Source organism: Akebia trifoliata, chromosome 3 (assembly GCF_017979445.1).
Source record: "Akebia trifoliata isolate Shusen 1 chromosome 3, ASM1797944v1, whole genome shotgun sequence".
NCBI lineage: Eukaryota > Viridiplantae > Streptophyta > Magnoliopsida > Ranunculales > Lardizabalaceae > Akebia > Akebia trifoliata.
The window spans coordinates 37,461,763-37,475,616 of NC_141377.1; the positions used below are offsets into that span (position 1 = coordinate 37,461,763).

Consider the following 13,854-nt stretch of genomic DNA (forward strand, 5'->3'; position numbering starts at 1 on the left):
TCATCTTGTAGGCACCACATTTTGTACTATCCTAACCTAACAATTGGTCGCCCTTGTAGACAACACATTTCTTTTGTTTAGTTTATCTAATACCAAATTCCCAACCCTAAACCCTATCCTTAACTTAGTTTTAAACTCATCCCATTAGCATCCAAATCCTAGCACTAGTTTCTTTTAGTAAGGGAAGACAAAGGAAGAAAAACCTAACTCTCCTTTTGTTTTATAAGTAAGCCTACTTGTCCTATTGTCCAACATCAAATGGAGATACTGCAAATACAGAAACTTTGAACCAATCAACAAAACTACCTTTACGAGATCTCTCACATAACCAAGACACTGATGGAGATTATCAAAACACTATCTGCTAAAACATGTCCGCAGGGTTTAACACTGATATAAAATTCGAAAGCCCTGATAAAAGATTTCTAGTCCACCAATGTAAATGGGCAGGTTTCCAAAATTAAAAATCATCCAGTTGTATGATACATTTGAAAGATAAAGTCCAACCAAGGCCTTGCAGCCAAAGGTGAGATGCACCCAAATTTCAGTACTCATCAATAGAATAACAACACAACAAAACAAAAGCAAAAGATTAGAGGCAAGATAGACCATTTATCACTTCAACAATATATAACAAATAGAAACCCAACATTTAGAGTAACAAAACATCATACAAATTGCTACATATGGCCATGCCCATTCATCATATGGATCTCCTTGTAACCCTAACCTTCAAGCCATGATTCATGTGAAGTATTATAGAATTTTTTGGGGTCACAGGATGACCTTCCACCACTTCAAAATTGTACTTATAAATCAGGATTGCCTCAACCAACTTAATCTGAGTGAAAGCGATGTCCTTACCTAGGCAAGTTCTGGGTCCTGAATTGAATGCTATGAACTTATTGGATGGCTCATACCTGATTCTCCCTTTCTCGGAAATCCATCTCTCCGGTTTGAATTCCAAGCAATCTTTTCCCCATATCCCCTCCATCCTTCCCATTGCATAAAGACATGGCAAGATCGTCGTTTTTGGATTGACTCTATGGCCACTAGGAAGGGTATCTGTACACAAAGGGGTCTTGTGTTCGTATGGTACCGATGGGAAGAGTCGTAGAGCTTCACAGAAGGCTCCATGTAAATAAACCAGCCCTCCTAACTCTTCTATGTCAAACATCCTCACCTCGTTTGCTTCACTCACTGATGAGGTCAATGACTTGAGTTCTTCAATAATCTTAATTTTCACCAACGGGTTAGTCGAAACCAGCCAGAAAAACCAGGTGAGAGATGCACTGACTGTGTCGCTTCCCGCAAGCATGAGATTCAATATTGTGTCTCGCAAAAACTTATCAGATTTCAGTCCCGAAGGTTCAACTTCCTCCTCCATGTATGATGATAACAAATCCATACCCTTATCATCTTCTTCTTGTCGTTGTTGTTCTTTGTTTCTTGCACTTTTGCTCAGTAATTGTTCTCGTTTTATAGAGATACACTGAGCTAAGTAATCATCAAGGATATCACAAGCTTTACTCATTTTCTTTTCTTTCCCGATTCCTATCCACCTTTGCAATTTCCAAAGGCTACTTGGCACCATATTTCGATAAAATATCACCTCTTGAACATCATTGAAGGCCTCTAGGAACGGAATATTTGGCAATTCATTCGAGAGGCAGCCAGGGTCGACACCAGACAACAACACACTCGTACTATCAAACGTGAATCGTTTAAATAAGTCTTGCAAGTCCACCACAAGGCCTTGTTTGGAGACATGATCAAGAATGGGGATCAACCCATTCTCCACCTTTTCCCAACTAGTCTTCTCCAAAAACCGTTGGAATTTGTGATTTTTAATGAGAGAAATGGCGACTTTTCTTTGGGTTCTCCATGAATCATCATCTGAATTAAAAATTCCATCTCCCAAAACATCAAAAATCTCCTTGTATTCAGACCCTTTGGGGTAATTTGAGAAGTTCGTGCTCATGATATAGCGGATATCTGATGGATCGCTGGTAAGGACCAGATTCATGTTAGTAAACCATGGTCCTCTGAGCAGAAAGGTGCCCCCACTCAATGTTAAAAGATGTGTGCTCCAATCGTGAATGCGGTGGATGTTAACAAGAATAGCAGGTAGCATTCCAGTGAGAGGCCAATTCGTCGGGAGGCCCTTGTTCTTCAGATGACTAAGAAATAAGAAACATAAAATTGCCAAGAGTATCTCTGCATACCCCATGAAGCCCATTATCACCATTAGAGCTGTTACATTATCTCAACCATGGGAATGTATATAATAAGATGGTTTTTCTTTTTTTTGTTATGGAGATCGGTGGGTCCTAAGGAATGCTGATTACACTATTAAGTCTGTTCATTAAAAGTGATGAATTCACCATGGGCTAAATCTTTACAAAATACATATAAAATAATAGCCAAACAAACACCCAGAGATTGAAAGTCATGCTTAAATATGATGTTTCCAAAAAATGTATAATGTTGCAATTAAAAATAAACCAAAGGAGTAAAAAGTACCACACTATCTCTCAGACGAATGTGGTTCCTTTCTTTAGAATCTAAATAAAAATTAAGAATGAAGGACTTATTAGTTAGTCTTTAATAGAATCAGAATCGATATTGGAAATTGAAGCATGAGTCCAACTCGTTGTCCTAAGGCAAAATTGTCCCCTCCACACAGATGCTACAAAATTGATTGGATGTCTACTCTCAGGATTCAACAATCTTTTAGGATCAAAGAAGTTAGCAATACTGCAATTAGGGCTACAACCTAGACTGCTAACCCGAGCTCAACTTGGGCTCAACCTGATTGATGGGCAACCTTGGATTGAGCAATGTAGAAAATGAGTTTAGCCTGGGTTGGAATATCTCAACCTGACCTTTATTCTGGTTGAGTTCGGGTAGAGGGTTTGCACAAGCTACATATTAATATACAAATATTTTCATATTAGTTATATATTTTTATTTTTTTTTTAAATTTGACTTTTCTTTCAATTTGATTTATTCCATTGCTGTATATGTTCATACATATATATATATATATATGGGAAATGTTCAGCACCCTAAGCTTTACCCTACACTTTAACAAACATTTTTTGTCCTACATGCATAGATTTCTTGAAGATGAATAGTAATTTCTTTAACGGTACTAACATTAAGGACTAAAGAGTGAAAGGAAGCACCATCAAGCAAAAAAAATTCAATTTAGTAGTTTTTATTATTTTGGCTTGCGAATAATTGGATATTATTAATGTGGCCTTAGGTTTACTTAATTTGTCTACATATTCTTTCAATGATGTATTTGGAGGTTGCGATTTTGTTTACTCGATTACCCAATTACCCAATGTACACGAAACATTTAATAATTGAGTCAGATTGGTAGGAATTAGGTAAGGTGTGGGGTCTAATTTATAAATGATTGAAAAGTATGTATTAATATAGATATGTCTCCCTTTCGATGATTGAGAGTAAGGATGTCAATGGCACAAAGTGAAAAAGTCTATATTTGACGTGCCAAGGCCATCAAATTTCATAAAATTTGACGAACCAAGGAATCAAATTTTTCTTTGTCAGTTTTTTTTTTTTTTTTTTCAATGGATCAAAACCATCAAATTAATGGAGGATAGGAGAAATTTGATTGCTCTAAGCCATTGAATTGGGGACATAAAAAAAATTTCATAGCCATGAGACGTCAAATTTTGATTTTTAAAATTTGTGGGCTTTGACCCGTCAAATTTTATTGTCAAAATTTTTAATTTTCACATAGTACCTGATGTACCCAAAATCCATTAGTCAATTTTGGATCTACCATTATTAGGGGAGTTACTCTAGTCAATTTCTACTCATTATGCAAATTTGGCAATGAGTGTGTAGACACCCTATTTTTGTATATGTCTGATTTAACAATCTATCACCCAGTTTCTGTAAATTCCTAATGATAAGCTCAAAATATGTGAAAAGTCGAAAGCTTGTGACAGACCCTCTTTTGATTTCTTTCGATTCCCTTTACTTCTTTCCTATTCCTTGTGATTTTCTCTCTCTCTTGACATACTTGACTTAGAAATTACGCACTCTTAAAATTGCTACAATCTACACTCGATTTAGTAAATACATATACTTAGGTTCGTCACACATTTCGATAACCTAGATACCTCGCAATGCTAGGAAAATATGACTTCAAAACTTAGAAACAATCACATTGAGACTAAAAGGTGTCACTTACCAAAATTCAAAAAATCAATAAAATGATGAAAATACCCCTTATGGGTTCCACACCTATGAAATGTTAAAAAAAATATATATCTTCATTAGTCTCGGAATGTGATTTCGAGTCTAACGAGACTAAAATTTATGAAAACGGAGAATTTTACAACGAATTACAAAAATTATCAAAATACTCCCTTAATATCCGATTTTTACTTAGAAACCTCGATTCTTAAGAAACATAATAAAAAATAAACTTTTAACAATATTCACGCACATCAAAAAAATTTAGAAACTCTCTTATATGCTCTTGGGATGGCTAAACTCTCCCCCCTCTTCAACTTCCTCTTGCTCTTTCTCTTTCTCTTTCTCACTCTCACAACCTCTCTATTGTAGCACCTTCAAAGATCTTATCTCCCTCGATCTTTCAGCCATGTTTTTTACCTCATTTTCCAGCCATTCCATTAACAAACTAACCACTTCTTTCCCCATTCATCACCTCTCAATCACCTTCTCTTTTCATCTCATTCTTTTCCTTCTTTCACAGACCTAACCCGACACACACATTGGAGCATAAACCCCCCCCCCCCCCCCCCCCCCTCTCTCTCTCTCTCTCTCCTCTCTCTCTCTCTCTCTCACACACACACACATTTTTGGATAGTAACAACAACAAAAATTGAAGAGAAGAAGGAGATGACTAGGGAGACTCACGACAATGAATGGAGAATAAGATAATAAAAGAAAAAAAAAATAGAATAGAGAAAAGGAAGAATCTAAAGTTACCTGGACAGAAGCCCCACAGACTCATTGTCCTTTTTTCCTATCTTGTTTGGCCAGAAGCCCACAGATCACATCCTCGTTCTTCTTCTTTTGCTCCACTAGCAACAATAACCTTCATCTTCCTCTCCAATCATCTCCACGCATTGCCATTGGCAATCCCCTCAATCACTATTAATAGCAGCCCCATAGCACCTCTTCCATACGTTCATAGCAATCCCATAGTAGCCCCAACAGTCCCTTTCCTCCTTCCTTTTAACACCCCAAAACAACCCCAACAGTCCCTATTCCTTCTATCTTTTGACACCCCAACAATTCATTTCCCTTCTCTCTTGACACCCCAAAACAGCCCCCCAACACTTACGTTTACCTTCAATTTAGCTCCCCCCCCCAGACCCCCCATTCCATTCGATTTTTCAGCCTGAATACCCACAGAACTTCCCATTTTTTCGGTCATTACCCACTCAACTTCAACATCATTTTCACACTCATAGTCGCATCATCCCTATCTCAACACAAGTCCCTCTCTTTGGGTTCCGACAAGGCATGTTCCTTCTTCACCATCTGATGATCATGATTCATGTCTTTTTGTGCAAGATCATGTGTGTTCCTTTGTACTTTGGATTATAATGAAGGAAATTTTATGATGCAAGAATTATTTCAACATTTGGGAGAAACAGTTGTAGACATGTTCATAGAGTGATGAATGCAGCATTAATATTCTGTGCGTATAATTATCCCCCCCACCCCTCCGTTGGATGAAGTATCTCTCAGAGAATCTCTACTAATCACAAACATTTGTTGGTACGTAACCTTTAGGCGAGACGAGGAAGAAAATGAAGGGACGATATCTCTATTTAAACAAAAAACAAATAATTATCTTATTTAATAAATATAATCATTATTATTATTATTATTATATATAACATTATATCTAATCAGATGTATCCAAATCTGAAACTCATTCGAATCTTAAAATATTATCCGAATTGGAATCCAGTATTTTTTAATATCCAATTTTTCAAATCGAATTGGAAATTTCAAGTATCTATCGACGGCCCTAGATACATTTTGTATACTATCATGATATGGAAACAATGTTTGCTGAGAAGCAAATCTGTTGTTTTAACCCACAATGAACCAAGAATCCATTCATCAAGACCTAATTTATAAGCCAAGGATGACAGAGGGTCACTAGCTTGAATAATTTTTTACAGAAATTTACGGCTTGAAAGCTTTAAGAAGAAACAAACCCCCACTATATACACAAAACAAAACAAACTATAAATGGTGAAAAGTATGATTCCCCCAATGATGATAATAATAATCCACACAAGTATATCAAAGGTTGAAACTAAGGAGAGTCTTGTACAAAAACAATGACAAAACAACCTATAGACAGTTTTTTCACCCTTAGAGAGAGAGATTGAATTACAGTACACCAACATACGTATAAATCACATTCCATCAATAGCATTCTTCAGATTTCCACCAAGTAAAGACATGAGCCCACCACCATGTACCCTACCTTCAGGAATCACAAAGTGGAAGCTATTGCTCTTACCACCTTCACTGCCTCCTCCCTCTTCTTCCTGCTCTGCACTCATCTGTCCTGAAGAGGACGAGAGCTTCATCGACAGAGGAACCAAGACTTGGGAAGGTATGAGCTGCTGCTTCCCTTTCGTCGGCTTTTCTGCTGAATCGATGCAATCAGAAACAGCACTAACTCCTGAAGAAGAATAATCATTGTCAAAGCTGCTCCCATATGGTGTAGAAACGGATACAAGCCCACGGAAGAGTCCCGGCCCAATCAGATTGCTCTTGCCCGAGTCCCTTTCTTGGACCATGCTTCCATGTGCTGCGCACAACCCACTCTTTCCCCTCGCGAACTTTTCGCATGTGCCCTGTCCCCATGTGCAGCGCTTACCCCCGCCATGCGCCTTACAGTAATCCGTACTCCCTTGAGCACTCTTCCCGCAGTTATCAAATCGGCACCGCTTGCCCCCACCATGTCTGACACAACAATCAGTCCGGCCACGGGCGCTCTTCGTGCAGCCTGGAACGGCACAACGTTTGCCCCCACCGTGTGCAACACAATAATCAGTCCCACCATGCACACTCTTCGGGCATATCCCCCCTCCATCAAAAAGGCAGCGTTTTCCCCCACCATGACCCTTGCACAGTGGTGTGCTCCCCTCGGCACCTTTGGTGCATCCAGCGAAAACACACCGCTTACCACCACCGTGAGCCTTGCAATGCCTGGTACTCCCTTGGGCCCCCTTGTTACATCCTGGGTGCTGACATCGGCGCCCCCCTCCATGTGAAATGCACAATCCGGCTTGCCCCTCAGCACTGCGAGTGCATCCTTCAACCTTGCACCTCTTGCCCCCACCATGCCTTATGCAAAGCCCTGACTTACCCCGGGCTGCCTTGTTGCATCCTTGATGCCCACACCTCTTGCCACCACCATGTGCTATGCAATAATCAGTCTTCCCTTCGGCACTTTTGGTGCAACCCAAGTGATGGCACCTCTTACCTCCCCCATGGGCCTTGCAGTAGGTAGTTCGGCTCTCAGCACCCTTGTTGCACCCTTGTTTCTGGCATCTCTGCCCACCCCCATGGCCAATACAGAGACCTGAGGCTCCTCGTGCTCCCTTTGAACATCTATCAAACTTACACTTCTTAGGATGGTGGCTCCGATGTTCTAAAGATTCCCTTGCAATTGCAGGCTCAGACATTGTTCCCATTGAGTAATCTGTGGTGGCTGAAGGCTCGGAACTCGGGTGAGGACGATGATGATAATGGGCCTTCTCCCCAAGATCCATAAATTCTTGGGTCTCCACCAAATTTTTGCTACTATCCAGCCTTGGAGCCAGAAGAAGGGACGGCATATAACCACCAGATTTCTTGGCTGAAGTGGAACCCTCATCAACTGGAATGAAAAATCTATTTTCATCAGTAGACATTTGGCTGAGGTAAGATGTGTTCCGATCACTTTGTGCAGGACCCAAAACTGAATTTTCATGCACACCCACTTCAGCGCCCCTAGAAAGTCCAAGTTTTAGAATCCCCAAATCACCCTCACAATTCAGTTCTTGGCCAAAAAAAGTGGAAAAGTTCTTGCTTGTGTTAACCCCAGTAGGGTAATAATCATTGCAATAAGAACTTGGAGTGGGTCCCAATCCAAGGACCAACCTGCAACCGTCATCCGGGACTTCGGTGGAAAGAACACTGTTGTTACTTAGAAAATTACCAGATCTAGCCGTTTTGCTTGTATTATAGCCAAGGAAGTCCAGACACAATGAAGTATCACCAAAGTTGTCATTTTTTGCAGGTTCACCATTACCAGGGAAGAAAAAACCTGACAAGTTAAGATCCATTCTCTGATGTCTATGAAAAAACAGACCAAAACTGGATGTCTGGGATCTGAAAACACTAGCGTCGTTGCACCTAAGAACAAGCAAGAGAACCTCCTAACCTAGGAATGAAAGCCCCCTTAGCCAAACAAACTCGCAACCATTATTCCAAAGTGGGTTTGTACAGTAAAACTGCATGTACAAATTTAAGAAATTGTAATATGTGAGCTCCACCACTTACAAAGCCCGATGTGTCCAACCTGTCCATTGTTACTGGGTGCCCACCAATTGGCACCGAACTTATTGTCTAAGCACTCAGTTCCCCAAATATCTTATCACGTTTCTGGGATAAAAGCCTTTTATGAGAGCCGTCAAGATCGATGCACTGAGAAAATCTGCAGAGTGCCTTTTGCTACTTGTCAGAGAACCACTACGCTTCATTAATCCTAATAAAGAAGGGGGTAAACCATATAAGAAATATTAAAATAATTAATTCATCTAAACAAACATTAAGGAAATCAGATTATACTATCAGATAACTCTCAATTCAATGATTAGTTGACTAAGAAAGCTAATAATTACCCAACTAATACAACCAGTATTCATAGAGTCTTAATTCAATATAACATTATGGTCCAAATACTTAATCTTACAAGGATGTTCAGAAATGTCTCTTATTGTTTGTACTTTCTAGAGGAAACTCTAGTTTCATTTGGCAAGAAGCCAAAACACATCTTCTGAGACTTAAGTGCATAAATATGTCATGTAATATATAGGTGTATATGGAAGATCGACGAACTTACATTATTAAATATATTTAGACCATATGAAGACCTCCAGCCCCACATATATAAAAGATGTATTTGCCATGTAGATCCCACCATAGTATGTACTTCTCATTTGTTCCTTAATTTGTCACGCATATACTTGCTTATATTTAACATATCGAAGTATAAAATAAGTTTATGGTCATGTATCTAAGCGTATATTAGCCTAACTTATCATATCTTAGAACAAAATACACTACACTTATAACTATATAGGCATTATACAGAATTGTAAGCTCATACTGTGCCTTAGCATATTGCATTTTTAGGTTATCTATGCATCAAACAAAGACAGGACTCTGGACTAATGTATCAAAGCATTGTGAATGTATAGAGAATTATATCATAATTCTTTCTATGTTGATTCTGTATCAATATATATATTGTATAAAAGGGTTCAACTCGCACTAAGATACAATATTATGATCCATGGCCATACATCAGATGTTAAGGAGTTGTGTCACTCGCAGGATTTTGGTTTATTGCCCATCAAAGGATATTCTTCCATATTGTCCAGATAGGTGAAGAATGTAGGTCTCATGTTTGGCACCAATCCTTTTCATCTTCCATATCCATACCTAAGGAGGCTAGACAACACCACCTATGCAGACTTATTTAAAAATGCCTGAAGGAACAGCTTGTTTATGGACATGCATTATACAACAGGAAACAATAGCAGAAAAACATGTCCAAGAATCCAACTAAGTATCAACCAAGCACGGATGCATCCTCCTAAACCCAGACCCATTCTCAGTGCCCATTTGCTCATATTGCCTCATTCAGAGAATCTCCTTCTACTAGGGGACCTGCATGCATTTTCTACAGATTTTAAGCTAGACTGTGTGATAACCTATAATACAAATTATATTAAAATCTCAATTTTTTAATGAACAATTATACAAATATCTTTTAATCATTGTGGCTTCTTCCACACTCCACCAGGGCTGGATGATAGTTGCTCCACCACTGGAGCTACCATCCAAATTTGTGGTATCATGCACATTACCCATGGATTCTTTGCACTATTGCTACTTCTCGCCAACTCTGGCCATTGTCTTGATAAGTCCAGCACAAACCCTATAGAAATCTTTGTCACTGGTCTGTGGAATAATAAAGCATCTACTCTACCTAATTTTATACATGAATCAAATTTATAGTTAAGACTACTCTCTTCCTTTCCTTCCTAATGCCACAAAGAAAAATACAAGGCGAGATTGTTTACAGAATTACAGCATGCATCCTCAAGAATGAAAAACTTAATGCCACTAACCAATTTGCTCGATTATAATACACTTACCAGGAAACTGAATAAACACTGTTGGCCTCCATGCACTTCTTTCTTTGACCCATCGGAAAAACCCTCAATAGTCTTTTTTTCAGATCCTCGAGTGTTCTGATTTCCCAATTTATTGCATTAATCATGTATGTTCCCTGTCAGAAAAGACATTCTTTTATCAGTGGTTGACATTCTTCCTTACCATGTTGTTTATAAAATCTGACTGTTGTGACTCCTGTGTGCGACTCTCTTTGCAGACTTTTTTCCTTCTTCCATCAACTCATCCAAACAAGTAATTTACAGGAAAACCTTCACAATTCCAAGAATGGATTCATACATAAATGGATGCAACTGAGAACTCATACACTGAACCACATCCTTCTCCCGATCTATAGCAACAGACTCGTTGCACTAACTTGAGATGATTTTTGTCCAATTGTGCTACTGTATATGCAAGCTACAGACAATATTCCTAGACACAAACAAGAAATTAAATACTTCATAAAACTATGCAAGGCGTCAATCTAACACCCCCATGAAACTCTAGAAAAAACAAATCATGATAACTGTCTACACCTTAACCCAATTACTGTCGGCAACATGAAATCCTATGTTGCCATTTAACTGTAGCATGAAATGTATCTTCAATCGAGGCATGTTCCTTCATAGTTAAGAAAATAAATAACAACTTTGTAAATAATAATAATCCATTTAAACAACTTAACAGAAAGTGCAAATTAATTAATAATCACAAAACTTCATGAAAAGAAACAACCAGTTATCCACCATAAATTATATAAAATCACTAGATGGCCTTTTCAAACAGAACATGGCATTTTAGAAACACCAAGTTTACTCATACCCTGATGATTTATGAGTGTGCTTTGCCTCCAAATCAATATATTTGAAAATAACTGTCTACTCTACAGCTGACTTGCTCAATTGATGTAACAAATCAATAAGAACCATCTCCCCACTATCCATAATCAAGGTCACGTCATCTCCTCCACATCACCACTTTATAAGAATTTTCTATGTTTTTTTTTCTTTTTCTTATAGATATAGTGAAAATAGAAGAGAACAAGGGAGTCGGGGTGGGGACAAGAAAAAGCAAGGTCAAAGCAACAACCCAAAAAGCAACAAGAAAGATAAGGCAACCCAAGAACAAAACAAACAGACCAAAAAACCATACCAAAAAAAATCCCATCTAAAAAGGAAATTTTCAAAGAACTCCTGGAAAACAAGAAAAAGTTTACATGCGCATGTGATTATATAACAACACAAAATAAATAAATCATATAATTCTTACTAAAAATCAAGCATTGAATTTATGGAAATACTTTTTCCACCAACCCTCTTTTGATCCACATATCCACTCCAACATTTTAAATTTTCCTTTGACAAAAACTACCACCCTTATGTAGAAAGAATAGGGAGCTCAACAGAAACAATATATATAAGAAAAAGAAAACTGAAAAAGCAAATTTTTGTCTCAGCGTACCCCTTTATTTAACAATGCATTACACGAAATTTGGAAACAAGGTAATCTTCCCATCAAAGTAAAACATCATTGAACCTTTTCATTCGTTCCTAACACAGTTGTCATATGGATCACATATGGCATGATGGCATATGAGATTAGATCGTTATACCATTAGATATTACAAAATGTGATTGCATCTGCAGTATGCAATAACCTATTTGCCCAACAGTCAAAATTTTGCCTATTAGGCAAAAAACTTTTAACTTTTTTTTAATATAAATACCCCAAGGGGTTGGCTCAATGGCAATTTCGGACAGATAAGCGGTTAATGCATGTAGGTCATGAGTTCAACACCCAGTATAAGGCCACCCGCAAGGGTGCACCCTCACTTACCAGGTGCGTGTAATGTGCAGGCGTTGCACATGCCCCGGGACTAGTCCTTGGACAAGACCATGGTCAATGGACTGAGCACACCCCAGATACGGGCCTGGTCCACTGTCTACAGGGATACCCAGATATCAAAAAAAATATCCCATTACCACCCTCCCATTCCTACAACGCACTGACCTTTTCTTTTCTTTTTTTATATAGGTAAGCTGGACTTGAACCACCTAAAAGATGCTTTGCAATGTGTCAAACCAATTGAACTATGGGCCTGAGCCCTAACCTATTCTATTCTCATTTTATTATTATAATCCAATAAATAATCCCTAAACGACTTTTATCCAACATAATTCTTATTCTTCCAACATCAACTGTTATAATTCATTATTTCCATTAAGACATGAAAGTCTAAAAATGAATATAAGGACTCCAAAAGGCCCACCATTATTTACAAACTCGCATTCAAACCAAAAATGAAAATCTACATCCCAAAGAGAGTAAAAAAAATGCTATGTATAACTGTCTCTCTGAATTCCAACCTAATTTAGAAGTTTAAAGTTCAAAATTCAGGTATAGAGGAAAAACTCCGTAAAGATTGTAAAAGAAAATCCAAGGGCAACCTGTTCCACTCTATTATCCCTTTGAGCTCTTGAATAATAAACTCAACAAAAACTACATCAAACGGATTTTTCAGCAGCTGAAATCAAATCGAGAAACCAAATCAGTTTTCTGGTAGAAATAAGTGGGTACCTATAACTATCTAGATTTGAAATTCAATCTATACCAAAGGCTCAAGCTTCAGACTGAGGGGAAAAATAAAGAAGGAAAACAATAAGCTTTAATCTGAAAAAAAAAAAAAATTAACAAAAAAAAGTAAACTCCGAGGTCTTCTCAACAGTTACCTTCGAATCTCAGATCGGAATTCTCCTTCCTAATACGAAAAAAGGGTATCCATAACTATCCCCCTATGAAATTCGATCTAATCCAAAAGTTCAAGCTTCAGAGTGAGAGGGAAAAACATCTTTCACAGATCTATTATTGCGTCCAAACATACATATTTTCCCATTTAAAAAGAGAATTAAAGGCAAAAGAACAGCTCAAACAGTATCAAACACAACAAATCTGTCTACTCTAAACTACCGAATTCTTAAAACCTGAAATTCACAAGAACGGCAACCAAAGAACCAGAAAAAAAAATCACGAAATAAAAAACATGTCACCAATCAATCAAACAACCGACACAGATACAGAAAAGAATAATGCATCAGAAACCAAATCATCAAATAGAGCAAACCCTAGCACCAGAAAGAAAAAAAAAAACCGAATCTTCCACAATTCAAACTAGAATTAACATAGAAAAATCGAAAGCAAAGCGCGGGTACCTAAAAGATTGCAGAGGCATCTGAAGCAAATCCGTGGAAAGATTTGCAGATTTACAGAGAAATAATTCGATTTCGACCACAAAATCACGAGAGAGACAGACAGACAGAGAGAGATGTGACGACCTACGAGTACAAATGAAAAAAAAAAAAAAAATCAGAG

The 13,854-nt window shown here is 38.0% G+C and overlaps 1 protein-coding gene and 1 pseudogene across 4 annotated transcripts; both read right to left on the reverse strand.

Moving 5' to 3' along the window:
• Window positions 1-580: 580 nt before the first annotated feature.
• LOC147406734 (alkane hydroxylase MAH1 pseudogene) lies at window positions 581-2,665 on the reverse strand (annotated as a pseudogene).
• Window positions 2,666-6,249: 3,584 nt separating this feature from the next.
• LOC147406735 (uncharacterized) lies at window positions 6,250-13,854 on the reverse strand. 4 transcript variants are annotated; one of them, XM_086434909.1, is made up of 4 exons: window positions 13,695-13,854; window positions 10,467-10,600; window positions 9,883-9,975; window positions 6,250-8,788 (listed from the first exon to the last, which is right to left on the reverse strand). In XM_086434909.1, the coding sequence occupies exon 4, from the start codon at window positions 8,364-8,366 to the stop codon at window positions 6,444-6,446; it is 1,923 nt and encodes a 640-aa protein (XP_086291035.1). In that variant the 5' UTR covers window positions 8,367-8,788; window positions 9,883-9,975; window positions 10,467-10,600; window positions 13,695-13,854; the 3' UTR covers window positions 6,250-6,443. The 4 variants fall into 4 exon arrangements, with proteins under 4 accessions (XP_086291035.1, XP_086291036.1, XP_086291034.1 ...); XM_086434910.1 differs by lacking the exon at window positions 9,883-9,975 and having other exon boundaries at window positions 6,250-8,737; XM_086434908.1 differs by lacking the exon at window positions 9,883-9,975.